The 12,703-nt window shown below is 44.6% G+C and overlaps 1 protein-coding gene across 2 annotated transcripts in view; it reads left to right on the top strand.

Annotated features, from left to right (window-relative positions):
* The first annotated feature begins 225 nt into the window (after positions 1–225).
* The window catches only part of IQGAP1 (IQ motif containing GTPase activating protein 1), a 118,425-nt gene continuing 105,947 nt past the window's right edge, over positions 226–12,703 (top strand). The window contains exons 1-2 of one of the 2 annotated variants that reach the window (XM_025391048.1): positions 226–397; positions 2,786–2,885. In XM_025391048.1, the coding sequence (XP_025246833.1) occupies positions 226–397; positions 2,786–2,885 (272 nt within the window). The remainder of the gene's footprint in view (positions 398–2,785; positions 2,886–12,703) is intronic. The other variant, XM_025391049.1, reaches the window with a different exon arrangement.

Here is a 12,703-nt window from a genome sequence, read left to right as displayed (position 1 = left end):
GGCAAGCTCAGCGTGAGCCCGATTGGAGGATGGGCTCTACCTTCTTCCTTCCGCCTACGGAGACGGTAGCGGGATGCAGAGCTGGGCCGGGCTGAGGGGGCGGAGTTGGGGGCGGGGTATGGTGACGCTAGCCCCGCCTCTTTCCGGCCGCTCTGGGCGGTGCGGCAGGGCGGTGTCGCTCGGGCGGTCCCGCTGGGACTGGGCCTGCGGGGTGGGGTTGACGGCATGGGCGGGGCCTCGGGGACCCGGGCAAGCCCGCGCACTTGGCAGGAGCTGCAGCTGCCGCTGTCCGCGCCTCCAAGGTTTCACGGCTTCTTCAGCGGAGACCCGGGCTCGGCCGCCATGTCCGCCGCAGACGAGGTTGACGGGCTAGGCGTGGCCCGGCCGCACTATGGCTGTGAGTGCGGGGCTCTACGGCGCGGGGCTTCGGGGCCGAGCTAACTGCAGACGAGGCGCGATTTCCTTGGGGGCTCGGCCGGGCGGGTGGGGCAGGGCGGCTGCCGGCAGCTCGGACCCGGAAGAGCCGCCCGGGTGGGTCGGCGGGCGGGGAGGCCCCTGGTGCTCGCCCCCTCGGGGTCCGAGGCGGCGGAGAGGACCTCCGAGGCCTCCCGCCCTAGCTGGGGCCGCGGTAGGGGGGAGCCCCACCCAGCCCTTCCCGTCGCCCAAGCTCGACCGAGATTGGGGAAGACGGCCTAGGGTGAGGTGGCAGGAGGACCGCGCAGGGCGTGTCCCGGGGACTGGGGTCTGGGTACGCGGGCTCTGCCCGTTTCGTGGAAAGGCGCTGCCCTAGTATTGCCTGCGGGGTAGACCAGGGTCCAGACCTGTCCGGCCCCAGGCTAGGTAAGAGGTGCCGTCCTGGGCAAGTCACTTCAGTTTTCTCGGGCTTAGTTCCCTCCTCAAGATTTAAAAAGTAAAATATTAAAAAAAAAAAAGAAAAAAAAAAAAAACAAAATTCTAAGACTTCCTCATTTTCTGTTGTCGGCCCTGGACGTCATTGAACTGCAGGCAGGATTGGCTAAAGGAGGACCCTTTGAGATTATGAGGTTTTCGATTTTATTTTATATTCTGGAAATAATGTTCTTTTTTAAAGGATCAACATTTCACGCATCAACAGTTATTTGTGAGGTATTGTGCCACATTTATGAAATTAAAGATGAGTAAGATCAGGCCCTGCCTCCAAAGAACGTTTTAATCAGAGAGTCGGACAGGTGTGCATGCTAATAATTATAAGGTGCAATAACGATGAAAGATGCTGAACTTACTAGCCATACAGAGTAATGTAGGTAAGGAGAAGGGGCTTGGGGAAGACAGTATGAGCACGGAAGGTGACTTTTTTTTTTTTTTTTTTTTGAGACAGAGTCTTTCTCTGTCGCCCAGCCTGGAGTGCAGTGGTGCAGTTTCAGCTCACTGCAAACTCCACCTCCCAGGTTCAAGCGATTCTCCTGCCTCAGTCTCCCGAGTAGCTAGGACTACAGGCGTCGGCCACCACACTGGCTAATTTTTGTATTTTTAGTAGAGACGGGGTTTCACGGTGTTGGGCAGACTGGTCTCAAACTCCTGATCTCAAATGATCTCCCCGCCTCGGCCTCCCAAAGTGTGAGCCACTGCACCTGGCCTGAAGGTGACATTTGAACAGAACCTTGAAGAATGCTGTGTAGAAAGTTTGACAGGTGGCCAGGCATAGTGGCTCCTGCGTGTAATCCCAGCACTTTGGTAGTCCGAGGTGAGAGGATCGTTTGAGGCCTGGAGTTTGAGACCAGCCTGGGCAGCATAGTGAGACTCCATCTCTAAAAAAAAAAAAAAAAAAAAAAAAAAAAAAAATTAGCCAGGCGTGGTGTCCCACGCCTGTGGTCCCAGCTGCTTGGGGCTGAGGTAGGAGGATCATTTGAGCCCAGAAAGTCAAGGCTGCAATAAGCCATGAATGTGCCACTGTACTCCAGCCTGAGTGACAGAACAAGACCCTGTCTCAAAAGAAAAACAGTTTGATAGGGCATGTGGAACAAGAATCAGGATTTGAGGGAAGAGCATGAACAAAGGTATTGAAGAGTAGAGGGACACTGTGTTGGGAACTGAGTGGTGTGGACTGCACAGTGATGGGAGGAAGGGCAGAGGAGAGTTTCCAAAAATAGTTGGGACCAGACTGGGAAAGGCCTTGAATGCCTTCCCAAGGAGTTAGGAATTTATTCCATACCTGGTGCCCATGAAGGAAGCAGATTGCTTCAAGGTTAAGCTCAGGCTTTGAAGGAGACAGACTCTCCGGGTTTGGATTCAGGCCCTGCCACTTACTTGCCATGGGCCTGGGCTCACCCAGCCTCAATTTCTTCATCTGTAAAATAGGACTGATAATCACAGGATTGTTGTGGGGTTTCAATGAGAGAATGCGTGTAAAATGCTTAGTACAGTTGCTGTCACTTATTTCTCAATAACTGCTGGCTTTGGTCATTAATAAAAGAGGGAAACAACATTATCAGATCTGTATTTAGAAGGAGTTCTGGCAGATAGGGACAGATTTCGGCCAAAATCTCAAGACAGTATTTTTCAAGATTACACTAAAACTTAGGACATATTTATACTATCATCCATGTTTAAAAAGGTCAAGATGAGTATAGTTGAAACCACATAGTTCTTGTTTTAGGAAAGTCATTGTAGTACATCTGGCTAGCTACACACTCATTAGTTACCCTGACTTTCTAGGTGAGTAGCAGGAAATTGATACTGTGGCAATCTTTTATCACTCAGGAACCCTACAGATCCTGGTGTTTACATTCTTTCTTTTATGTTTTAGCTGTCCTGGATAATGAAAGACTTACTGCAGAGGAGATGGATGAAAGGAGACGTCAGAACGTGGCTTATGAGTACCTTTGTCATTTGGAAGAAGCAAAGAGGTAAAGATTGGCTGGCTAGAGAGAAGATTAAGAGAAGGGAACTGATAATAGTGTGAATACAAATAAAGTTTTCTTTGAGGCTGAGCACAGTGGTCCATGCCTGTGATTCCAACACATTGGGAGGCCAAGGTGGAGGGGAATCACTTGAACCCAGCTGTTTGAGACCAGATTGGGCAACATAGTGAGACCCTGTCTTTATAAAAAAAATTTAAAAAGTTAGCCGGGCATGGTGGTGCGCGCCTGTAGTCCTAGCTACTTGGGAGCCTGAGGAGGGAGAATCACTTGAGTCCGGGAGGTCGAGGCAGCAGTGAGCTGTGTTCTCACCACTGTGCTCTAGCCTGGGTGACAAAACTGTTTTGGGGGCAGGGGAAAAAAGAAAAGATTTATTTGAGTATGTTATAGATGTAACTGGGAAGCTGGTGGTTGAGGGAATAAGTATAGGTAGGGTATTTATGGCAATAAGTAGCCTTGAGGACAGTTTATCATGAATTACTGTGATGAGCATTTAAGTGTACTGAAAAATTTTCCAGGTTTGTATTGTTCAGTTTTATGCTTATTGTACATGTTTTGGGCATTACCAACTGTCGGGTGGAAATAGCATTTTTAGGGTTTGAAGTTTTTGGCTTTAATGTTTCACTTATTCTTCATGAATTTTGATTTATATATGAATTGAGTCTCCTTCTATGAGCTGTGGAGTGGGTGCTTGGTTTGGGAGGCTTAGAAGTGTAGTACTGTTGGTGTAGGTCCATCTGTTTGGCAATATTCAGAGGCAGCATCCTCTGCATTCTTTGTGAAGTGAATTTGTAAGGCTGTTCTTTTTCTTTTTCAGATGCCCCACAACCTTGTGGTCTTAATTTTAGAGTGTCAGTTTGGTATTATTGATTCATTTCTTTTGTTCTGGTGCTTGTGTTCTTTTGCAGAGTCCCAGGGTAGATGTAATTATAGATCATGTATTCTATAAGTGACCTTTGGTGAAGGCAAGTGAGGGATAATGAAATATTTGTAATTAACATTTAATAAAAGGGGTGTTTGAAATGGTGCTAATAAACGTGCACGTGTGTGTGTGTGTGTGTGTGTATGTGTGTGTTTTAATTCTGAAAATCTTAAAATGCTACAGGAAATTCCAGAGAACAATACAGCAAACATCTTTGTATCCCAGAACTAACAAATGTTAACACTTGAGATATTTCCCTTTCCTCTAAAACCAAACAAAACAAAACCAACATCGCTGCATTTAAAGTCTCTTTTGTGCCCCTCTGGTCCCGTTCTTCCTTCTCCTGGGGCAAACACTAACCTGTATTTTGCATGCCCTCTTGTATCTAGGCTTCTTTTCTGAGCTTAAAACTTCCAGGAAACTGGAGCTTGGGTTTCAGTGATGACTTAGGAGGATAACACTTGTCTTTCTTTTTTTTTTTTTTTTTTTTTTTTGAGACAGAGTCTCGCTGTGTCACCCAGGCTGGAGTGCAGTGGCGAGATCTCGGCTCACTGCAAGCTCCGCCTCCCGGGTTTACGCCATTCTCCTGCCTCAGCCTCCGAGTAGCTGGGACTACAGGCGCCCGCCACCGCGCCCGGCTAGTTTTTTGTATTTTTAGTAGAGACGGGGTTTCACGGTGTTAGCCAGGATGGTCTCGATCTCCTGACCTCGTGATCCACCCGCCTCGGCCTCCCAAAGTGCTGGGATTACAGGCTTGAGCCACCGCGCCCAGCCTGTCTTTCTAAATAATAGAAGATGACATAGCAAGACATGCTATATCACTAGAAAAGGGCACATTTTCTCATGAAGTTTATAAGAAAACAAAAATTCTAAGTTCTCTGCCATTTAAATTGTGGATTTCTAGGTTTGGAAGGTCAAAGAATTTGAAAGCTGCAGCTGTTCTAAGAGACCATCTTGTGCTCTGTGGAGCTTTGGTGATTCCACTGAGGTGACCTGGGGGTGAGAGGGAAGAGCCTCAACACACCTTCCAAAGTAGCTCTGCTTTTGTTTTACTGTTGAATTTCCTGAAAAAATTCACTTTTTACAGAGAGTGTTTTAGCTAACACCTCCCCTTCCCCAAACACTACCACTAATCTAGTTCAACTGCTAATCTCGTTCAACCATCTCATTTAATGAGGAAACTGAAGCCTGAGTTTTTTGATCTACTTGTAGTTTTCTTGATTGAAGAATAGTTTCCATCTTTTTTTTTTTTTTTTTGTACAGAATCTCGCTCTGTTGCCCAGGCTGGAGTGCAGTGGCGTGATCTTGGCTCACTGCAACCTCTACCTCCCGGGTTCAAGCAATTCTCCTGCCTCAGCCTCCTGAGTAGCTGGAATTACAGGCACCTGCCACTACGCCTGGCTAATTTTTGTATTTTTAGTAGAAACGGGGTTTGACCATAATGGCCAGGCTGTTCTCAAACACCTGACCTCAGGTGATCTGCCTGCATCAGCCTCCCAAAGTGCTGGGGTTACAAACGTGAGCCACTGTGCCTGGCCTCATCATTTTTTTAACTGTGGTGGTTAACCAGATGTGTGCATTAGAATCACCTGGGTAACTTAAAAAAAAAAAAAATACAGCTATCTGGGCCTTACCATAGAAATTGTGGTTCAGTAGATCTGGGTGGGAGGTCCAGACACATATATAGTAGTCCCTTGGTATCTGTGGGGGTTTGGTTCCAGGACACCTGCAGATACCAGAATCCACAGTTGCTCAAAGTTCCTTATATAAAATGGCATAGTATTTGCATATAACCTTAGCATATTACATATTATATACTTTAAAACATCTCTAGATTACTATCATACCTGATCCAATGTAAATGCTACATAAATAGTTGTTACACTGTATTGTTTTATTTGTATCTTTATTTTTTTTCTGACTATTTTTGATCCATAGTTTGTTGAGTCCATGGATGCAGAACCCACGGATAAGGAGGGCCGACTGTATTTTAAATGCCTCTAGTGATTCCGATGGTCCTTCCTTGCCCCCCACTCCTCCCCCTGTTGAGAAACAAGATTTAAAACAATTTTAGAACTTTGCCTTATGCTGGGATATCATGGCCTGAGTAAAATGTTACACTTCATCATATTTTCTTCATCAGGTGCTGCATTAGCAAGACATTTTATTTTCAGCTACTCTAGAGTGTCTTTTTTCCTCTCAGATGTTTTTTTCTAGTAGCCCATTTCCTTTAAAGACCACCCAGGGGCATGATCCCCTGGGGTGTTTTTTAGTTGAGTGCTTTTGCATACTTAAAAAGTAACTGTCCCGGCTCGGTGTCTTATGCCTGTAATCCCAGCACTTTGGGAAGCTGAGGCAGGTGGATCACCTGGAGGTCAGGAGTTGGAGACCAGCCTGAGCAACATGGAGAATCCCCGTCTCTACTAAAAATACAAAATTAGCCAGGCGTGGTGGCAGCTGCCTGTAATCCCAGCTACTCGGGAGGCTGAGGCAGGAGAATTGCTTGAACCCGGGAGGTGGAGGTTGTGGTAAGCCGAGATAGTGCCACTGCACTCCAGCCTAGGCATCAAGAGTGAAACTGAAAAAAAAAAAAAAAAAAAAAAAGGCAGTGGAGCCATTGTGATGATCTTTGGGTTTTTGTTTTTTTTTTTTTTAAGGGAGGGCATAATAGTGGCATATTACCCTAACACACCCTGCCCATTGGCCTGGCATCATGGAAAGGTGCCTGGTCTATTTTATGGAGGCAATCATAAAACTGGGTGTGGTGATTTTTGTTGTTGTTTAAGGCTTTGTTTTTAAAAAATCAATGTTGGAAGCACCTATTTAGATTGTATAACTAGAGAGGGCAAAGGAAAGAAGCCTGGGAATGTTATGGTGAGAGAAGAGGACTAGAATCCCTGTCAGCCACCTATGTGGCTGTTGCCACCCCTAAAACGTGTTGGGAGTGCACCAAGGACAAATGGCATGCTCTTTGTTATTAGCTAGCTATTAATCTCTTCCAGTTCTTTCTCCTACCTTGGTGAGCCGGGCTGTATCTTGTGTGTTCCTAGGGCCCCTCTTTCCCCTCTAGCACTAGGCCCAGTTTGCCTTTTTGGTTTGGTTCCATCCTGTTTCCTTCATAACCTCCACCCCTCCCAAGTTGGAGGAGCCCCAAGATCTGGGATTTACGGTAACTCCAAGGCCAGGAATAAAGATCATAGAGATCGGAGAGAGAAAAGGTTCCCCTCCTCAGTTCTATTTATAATACCTCTACTCCTCCTACTAAAAGCTCCACCTTTTAGTACAGTGGCCCCATTGTGTATCCTGGGGCTCTCCATTTTCTCCTCTGCCTGTAACAGAGCTCTTTCTTGGGAAAAGAGAGGAGTGTGTAGAGAGTGAATATGACTGTGTAGAGGCAGTGAGTATAAGTAAGAGAGTATAAGTGTAGAGAGACGAGAGTTTTCTGTTGGTGTGGGTTTGTGTTTCCCTGAAAGGTTAAGTGGGAAAATTTAGGGGTAATTCCTATAAATGAGCACTGGGAGTGGTTGAGAAATAGAAAATGTAGAGATTTCTGTTTTTCTTCATTGTTTGGAGAGCAGCTTCAATATTGAAATTAAGCCACTGTTCTAATGAAATATCACCTAATGATTCAAGGCTTTTTGCTAAGGGCTACACAATAGATCAAGGATTTTATGAGTCGTTTATACATCTTAAATTACTATTTATGCTTAAATGGAAGCTTGTTTTTATCCTTTTGCCTGTTCTTATTGAGTTTTACATTTGTTTTGGCTAAGGAGCAGTTGTGTAGGAGTGATGAATACCATTTCATTCAGTTGAAGGAAGTAACATTTAAATGTGTGAGGTATGTTCAGTGCTTAGGTCTTGGACAGGAGGAAGTAATAGATCAGAATAAGGTTCAGGTGAAAAGAACCAAGAGGAGAGCATGTCAGGCAGGACAGAACAGGGAAGTCTGCAAGTGAGAAGAAAGTATGATTAGTACTGGAAATGGAAGAAAATTCAGCTAGGTTAAAGGTCACAGGAAGAAAGTTAATTCCAGCATTCTGAGTTTCAGACAATTCCTGGTGTGCGCTTTCAAGTCTGTCATGGGCCACCTTTCTGCTGCTGAGTGCCCATACCCCAACTCAAGGAGTAGGGCAACCCCTCTTGTAGAAGGGAAAGTAGGAATGCTGGCTGGTTGGAGATTGTCAGCAACTCCACGGTGGTAAGTTGAGCTTAGCACTAAATAGAAGCGTGTCACTTTTTGTAATTTAGAGGAATTGGAAAGGTGTCTTGGAAAGAAATTAGTTCTTGGGAACAAAGTCTTTTTTGTGCATATGTCTTTACTATTGGCATAGAGCATTTTCTGGGATGGGCTCTTCAGATCTCTTTTCCCTGTAAGTGATACCAGAATTCCATGAACAGTGGGATATGTCCAGGCTGGCACCCTGTGATCATGCAAATAGAAGTTAAGACATTTAAGAAGCAAGAAAACAAAATGGTTAGGCAAGGTGACTAGGAAGAATATCATGCCCAGCACTTCTAGAATTCTCAAAATGAGGAACTTCACTTAAATGTTGAGGGAAATCATTTTTAGGATGGTTACCCAAGCTCTCTTTGTACAGATGAGAAGTCTAGTTATCTCATGAGACCCAGTGTGACTAAGGGACCATAGCATGTAGCTGTGTAATGACATGGTGGCACTAGGAGCTGATCTATTCATTTATTTATAATTACCAAGGGGAAGTATGGGGTGAGATTTATTCTTAACTCTTTTTTTTTTTTTTTTTTTTTTTTTGAGGCGGAGTCTCGCTCTGTCGCCCAGGCTGGAGTACAGTGGCGCGATCTCGGCTCACTGCAAGCTCCGCCTCCCGGGTTTACGCCATTCTCCTGCCTCAGCCTCCCGAGTAGCTGGGACTACAGGCGCCGCCACCATGCCCGGCTAGTTTTTTTTTGTATTTTTAGTAGAGACGGGGTTTCACTGTGTTAGCCAGGATGGTCTCGATCTCCTGACCTCGTGATCCGCCCGCCTCGGCCTCCCAAAGTGCTGGGATTACAGGCTTGAGCCACCGCGCCCGGCCTATTCTTAACTCTTAAAATGGTGACATAGACCATTTTAAGAAGAAACCTCCATTCTTTTTTCTGATTTTAATTTAGTGCAACAGCCTTGGACAGGCTCCACCATAAGAAGTGGGTTGCATTTAAAAGTGTGTTTGTTAAAAGTGGTTGAAGCTGAGTGCTTTTCTACATCGTAACAATGTTGCAAATGGGGCATATTCATTTCTAATGTCGCTGCTGAAAGCTTTTTACCCTACCACGTAGCTGAAAATGTAGCAACATTTTTTTTTTTTTTTTTCCCCCCCCCGGAGATGGAGTCTGGCTCTGTGGCCTAGGCTGGAGTACAGTGGTGCGATCTGGGCTCACTGCAGCTTCCGCCTCCCAGGTTCAAATGATTCACCTTCCTCACCTCCTGAGTAGCTGGGATTACAGGTGCCCGTCGCCACACCTGGCTAATTTTTGTGTTTTTGGTAGAGAGGGAGTTTGACCATGTTGGCCAGGCTGGTCTCGAACTCCTGACCTCAAGTGATCCACCCACCTCGGCCTCCCAAAGTGCTGGGATTATAGGCGTGAGACACCACACCCAGCTTAGCAAAATTTAAAATTAAGAAATGTAAAGAGTCAACTAGTTAGTACCCATTATTATTACTAAGAAAAGTCATGTGATTCTATATTCTCATAGTACAAATAATTAAGTAAAATAGAAATTCAAAAAGTCTGAATAAAATGTCTTTGAAAATCTTGAATGTTGAGATATCTTACCACAGTGAAAAGAATCAGACTTTCTGTTTTGGCAGGTGTGAGTTCTGATTCTGGTTTTGCAAGTTGCTTAACCTCATGGAGTGAGCCCAAATTTGTCCTTTGCAGAATGGGAACACTATGCATCTTACACAGTTACTGTGATGGTTAATTGCTTGGCACAGTGAAATACAATAGGCACTCAATACACCTTTTTTTTTTTTCTGAGACGGAGCCTTGCTCTGTCGCCCAGGTTGGAGCGCAGTGGCGCGATCTCGGCTCACTGCAAGCTCCGCCTCCCGGGTTCACGCCATTTTCCTGCCTCAGCCTCACGAGTGGCTGAGAGCACAGGCGCCCCCCACGATGCCCACCTAATTTTTTCTTTTTTTGAGACAGAGTCTCGCTGTCTCCCAGGCTGGAGTGCAATGGTGGGATCTCAGCTCACTGCAAGCTCCACCTCCCAGGTTCACACCATTCTCCAGCCTCAGCCTCCCGAGTAGCTGGGACTACAGGCGCCCACCACCACACCCATCTAATTTTTTGTTATTTTTTAGTAGAGACGGGATTTCACCGTGTTAGCCAGGATGGCCTTGATCTCCTGACCTTGTGATCCGCCCGCCTTGGCCTCCCAAAGTGCTGGGATTACAGGCCTGAGCCACCGCACCCGGCCTGCACTCAACAAACTTTTATCCGAGCACCTGGATAAAGGATATCCTGAATTTTTTCTTTTCTTTCTTTCTTTCTTTTTTTTTTGAGACGGAGTCTCACTCTTGTCGCCCAGGCTGGAGTGCAGTGGCGCTACCTCGGCTCACTGTAACCTACACCTCCTGAGTTCAAGTGATTCTCCTGCCTCATCCTCCCAAGTAGCTGAGATTACAGGTGACTGCCACCACACCCAGCTAATTTTTTATATTTTTAGTAGAGATCAGGGGTTTCACCGTGTTGGCCAGGCTGGTCTCAGTCTCCTGACCTTGTGATCCACCCACCTCAGCCTCCCAAAGTTCTGGGATTACAGGCATGAGCCACTGTGCCCAGCCTCTTGAATTTTCACATTAAATCTGCAAAAGGAAAAGCAGATTTAACGTGAAGATGACAGGAATTTTCTTGCCACTTTCAAGGTCCTAAGGTTGGTAACCCTAGTTTTTTCACTTCAGACCTTAGCTTTTGCCTGAAGGAAAACACCAAAAACAGAGGATACTTCTAGGGATTGGAATGGGGTTAGAGGGTGTGAGTCTTCCTTTTTACTTAATACTGTACTATATATTTAAAATGCTTTTTACAGTGATAATTTTATAATGAAGGAAAAGAAGGGATTAAGAGGAGAAACTGTGTATATAATTTTTAGATCTAATCACAAATTCAGATTTTTAAGTTACTACACAGATGTTCCTTGATTTATGAAGGGATTATATCCCAATAAACCCATTGAAAATTGAAAACATTGTAAGTCAGAATGAGTTTAATACACCTAACCTACTGAATATCATAGCCCAGCCCACCTTAATTGTGCTGAGAATACTGATGTTAGCTTACAGTTGGGCAAAATTATATAGCACAAAGCCTATATTACAATAAAGTATTGAGTATCTTGGCTGGGCGTGATGGCTCACACCTGTAATCTCAGCACTTTGGGAGGCTAAGGCAGACGGATCACTTGATTCCAGGAGTTCGAGACTAGCCTGGCCAACATGGTGAAACCCCATCTGTACTAAAAATACAAAAATCATTAGCTGGGTATGGTGGCATGTGCTTGTAATCCCAGCTACTCTGGAAGCTGAGGCACAAGAATCACTGGAACTGGGAGGTGGAGGTTGCAGTGAGCCAAGATCACGCCACTGTACTGCAGCCTGGGTGATAGAACCAGACATTGTCTCAAAAAAAAAAAGGTGAATATAGGAAATTTTCCTTGAAAGAACAAAGATACTCCTACCTCAGCTTCTCAGGTACCTGGGACTATAGACCCACTCCACCTCACCTAACTAATTAAAAAAATATATTTTTTTGTAGAGATGGTGATTCTCTGTGTTGCCAGGCTGGTCTCCATCTCCTGGGGCTCAAGCTGTCTTTCTGCTAAAGTGCTGGGATACAGGCGTGAGCAGCCACACCCGGCCTGTATTGTCTTGATTTACTCTTTTCAGTGGCCATCTAATGTTCATAATTTATTTAGGTTTATTCCTGTTTAAAGTTCTATTGCTTTGATTGCTGGAGAGGTTAAACATTTTCTTATATATTTGTTTATCAGTATTATTTTCTTATGCAAATTTTCTATTTTTGTTATGTGCTTGGCTTCTAGGATCATGATGTTAACTTTTGTGAGCTCTTTAACATGGACATTGACTTTCTCTCGTATTTGCTACAAACATTTTCCCTTGATGTTTCATTGTATTTGTTTTCTTCATTGTAGTTTTAAATTTTTTTGAGTCTAAATGTCAGTCTTTTGATTTGTGATTTATTCTATCAACTCGAAGTCTAGCTAGTTTAATTTCTCTAAAACCTTGCAAAATTTTCAATTTAATAATCTGTTGGCTTCATTTTTATATATTTGTAGAGATGGGGTCTTGTTATGTTGATTGTAAGGGGAACTTATCTCGAACTTCTGGCCTTAAGTGATCCTCCTGCCTCAGCCACCCAAAGTGGTGGAATTACAGGCCTCTAATATAGTTTAAAAACCAGCTGTTAGCCGGGCGCAGTGGCGGGCGCCTGTAGTCCCAGCTACTCGGGAGGCTGAGGCAGGAGAATGGCGTGAACCCGGGAGGCGGAGCTTGCAGTGAGCTGAGATCCGGCCACTGCACTCCAGCCTGGGCGGCAGAGCGAGACTCCGTCTCAAAAAAAAAAAAAAAAAAAAAAAAAAACCAGCTGTTTATTATTAGCAATTGATGTCTATTTTGTCAAATATTATATATATATTTCTAGTTCTGGACTTTTACATTCTATTATGGTGAACCATATTTCATTTTTCTGAGAAAAATATATGTGACTTTGTTTACTTATACCTCTTATTATTGAGAAACAACATCTGAAGCTAGCTTAATTTTAACTCTATGACAAGTGACTTGACTTTTTTTTTCTTTTCCTTTTTTTGTGACTTGAAATTTGTAGAATTGTTGTTCCT

The sequence above is a fragment of the Theropithecus gelada genome, chromosome 7b (assembly GCF_003255815.1).
Source record: "Theropithecus gelada isolate Dixy chromosome 7b, Tgel_1.0, whole genome shotgun sequence".
NCBI lineage: Eukaryota > Metazoa > Chordata > Mammalia > Primates > Cercopithecidae > Theropithecus > Theropithecus gelada.
Note: the sequence above shows the minus strand (reverse complement) of the source record. Positions and strands in the feature narration are given on the sequence as shown.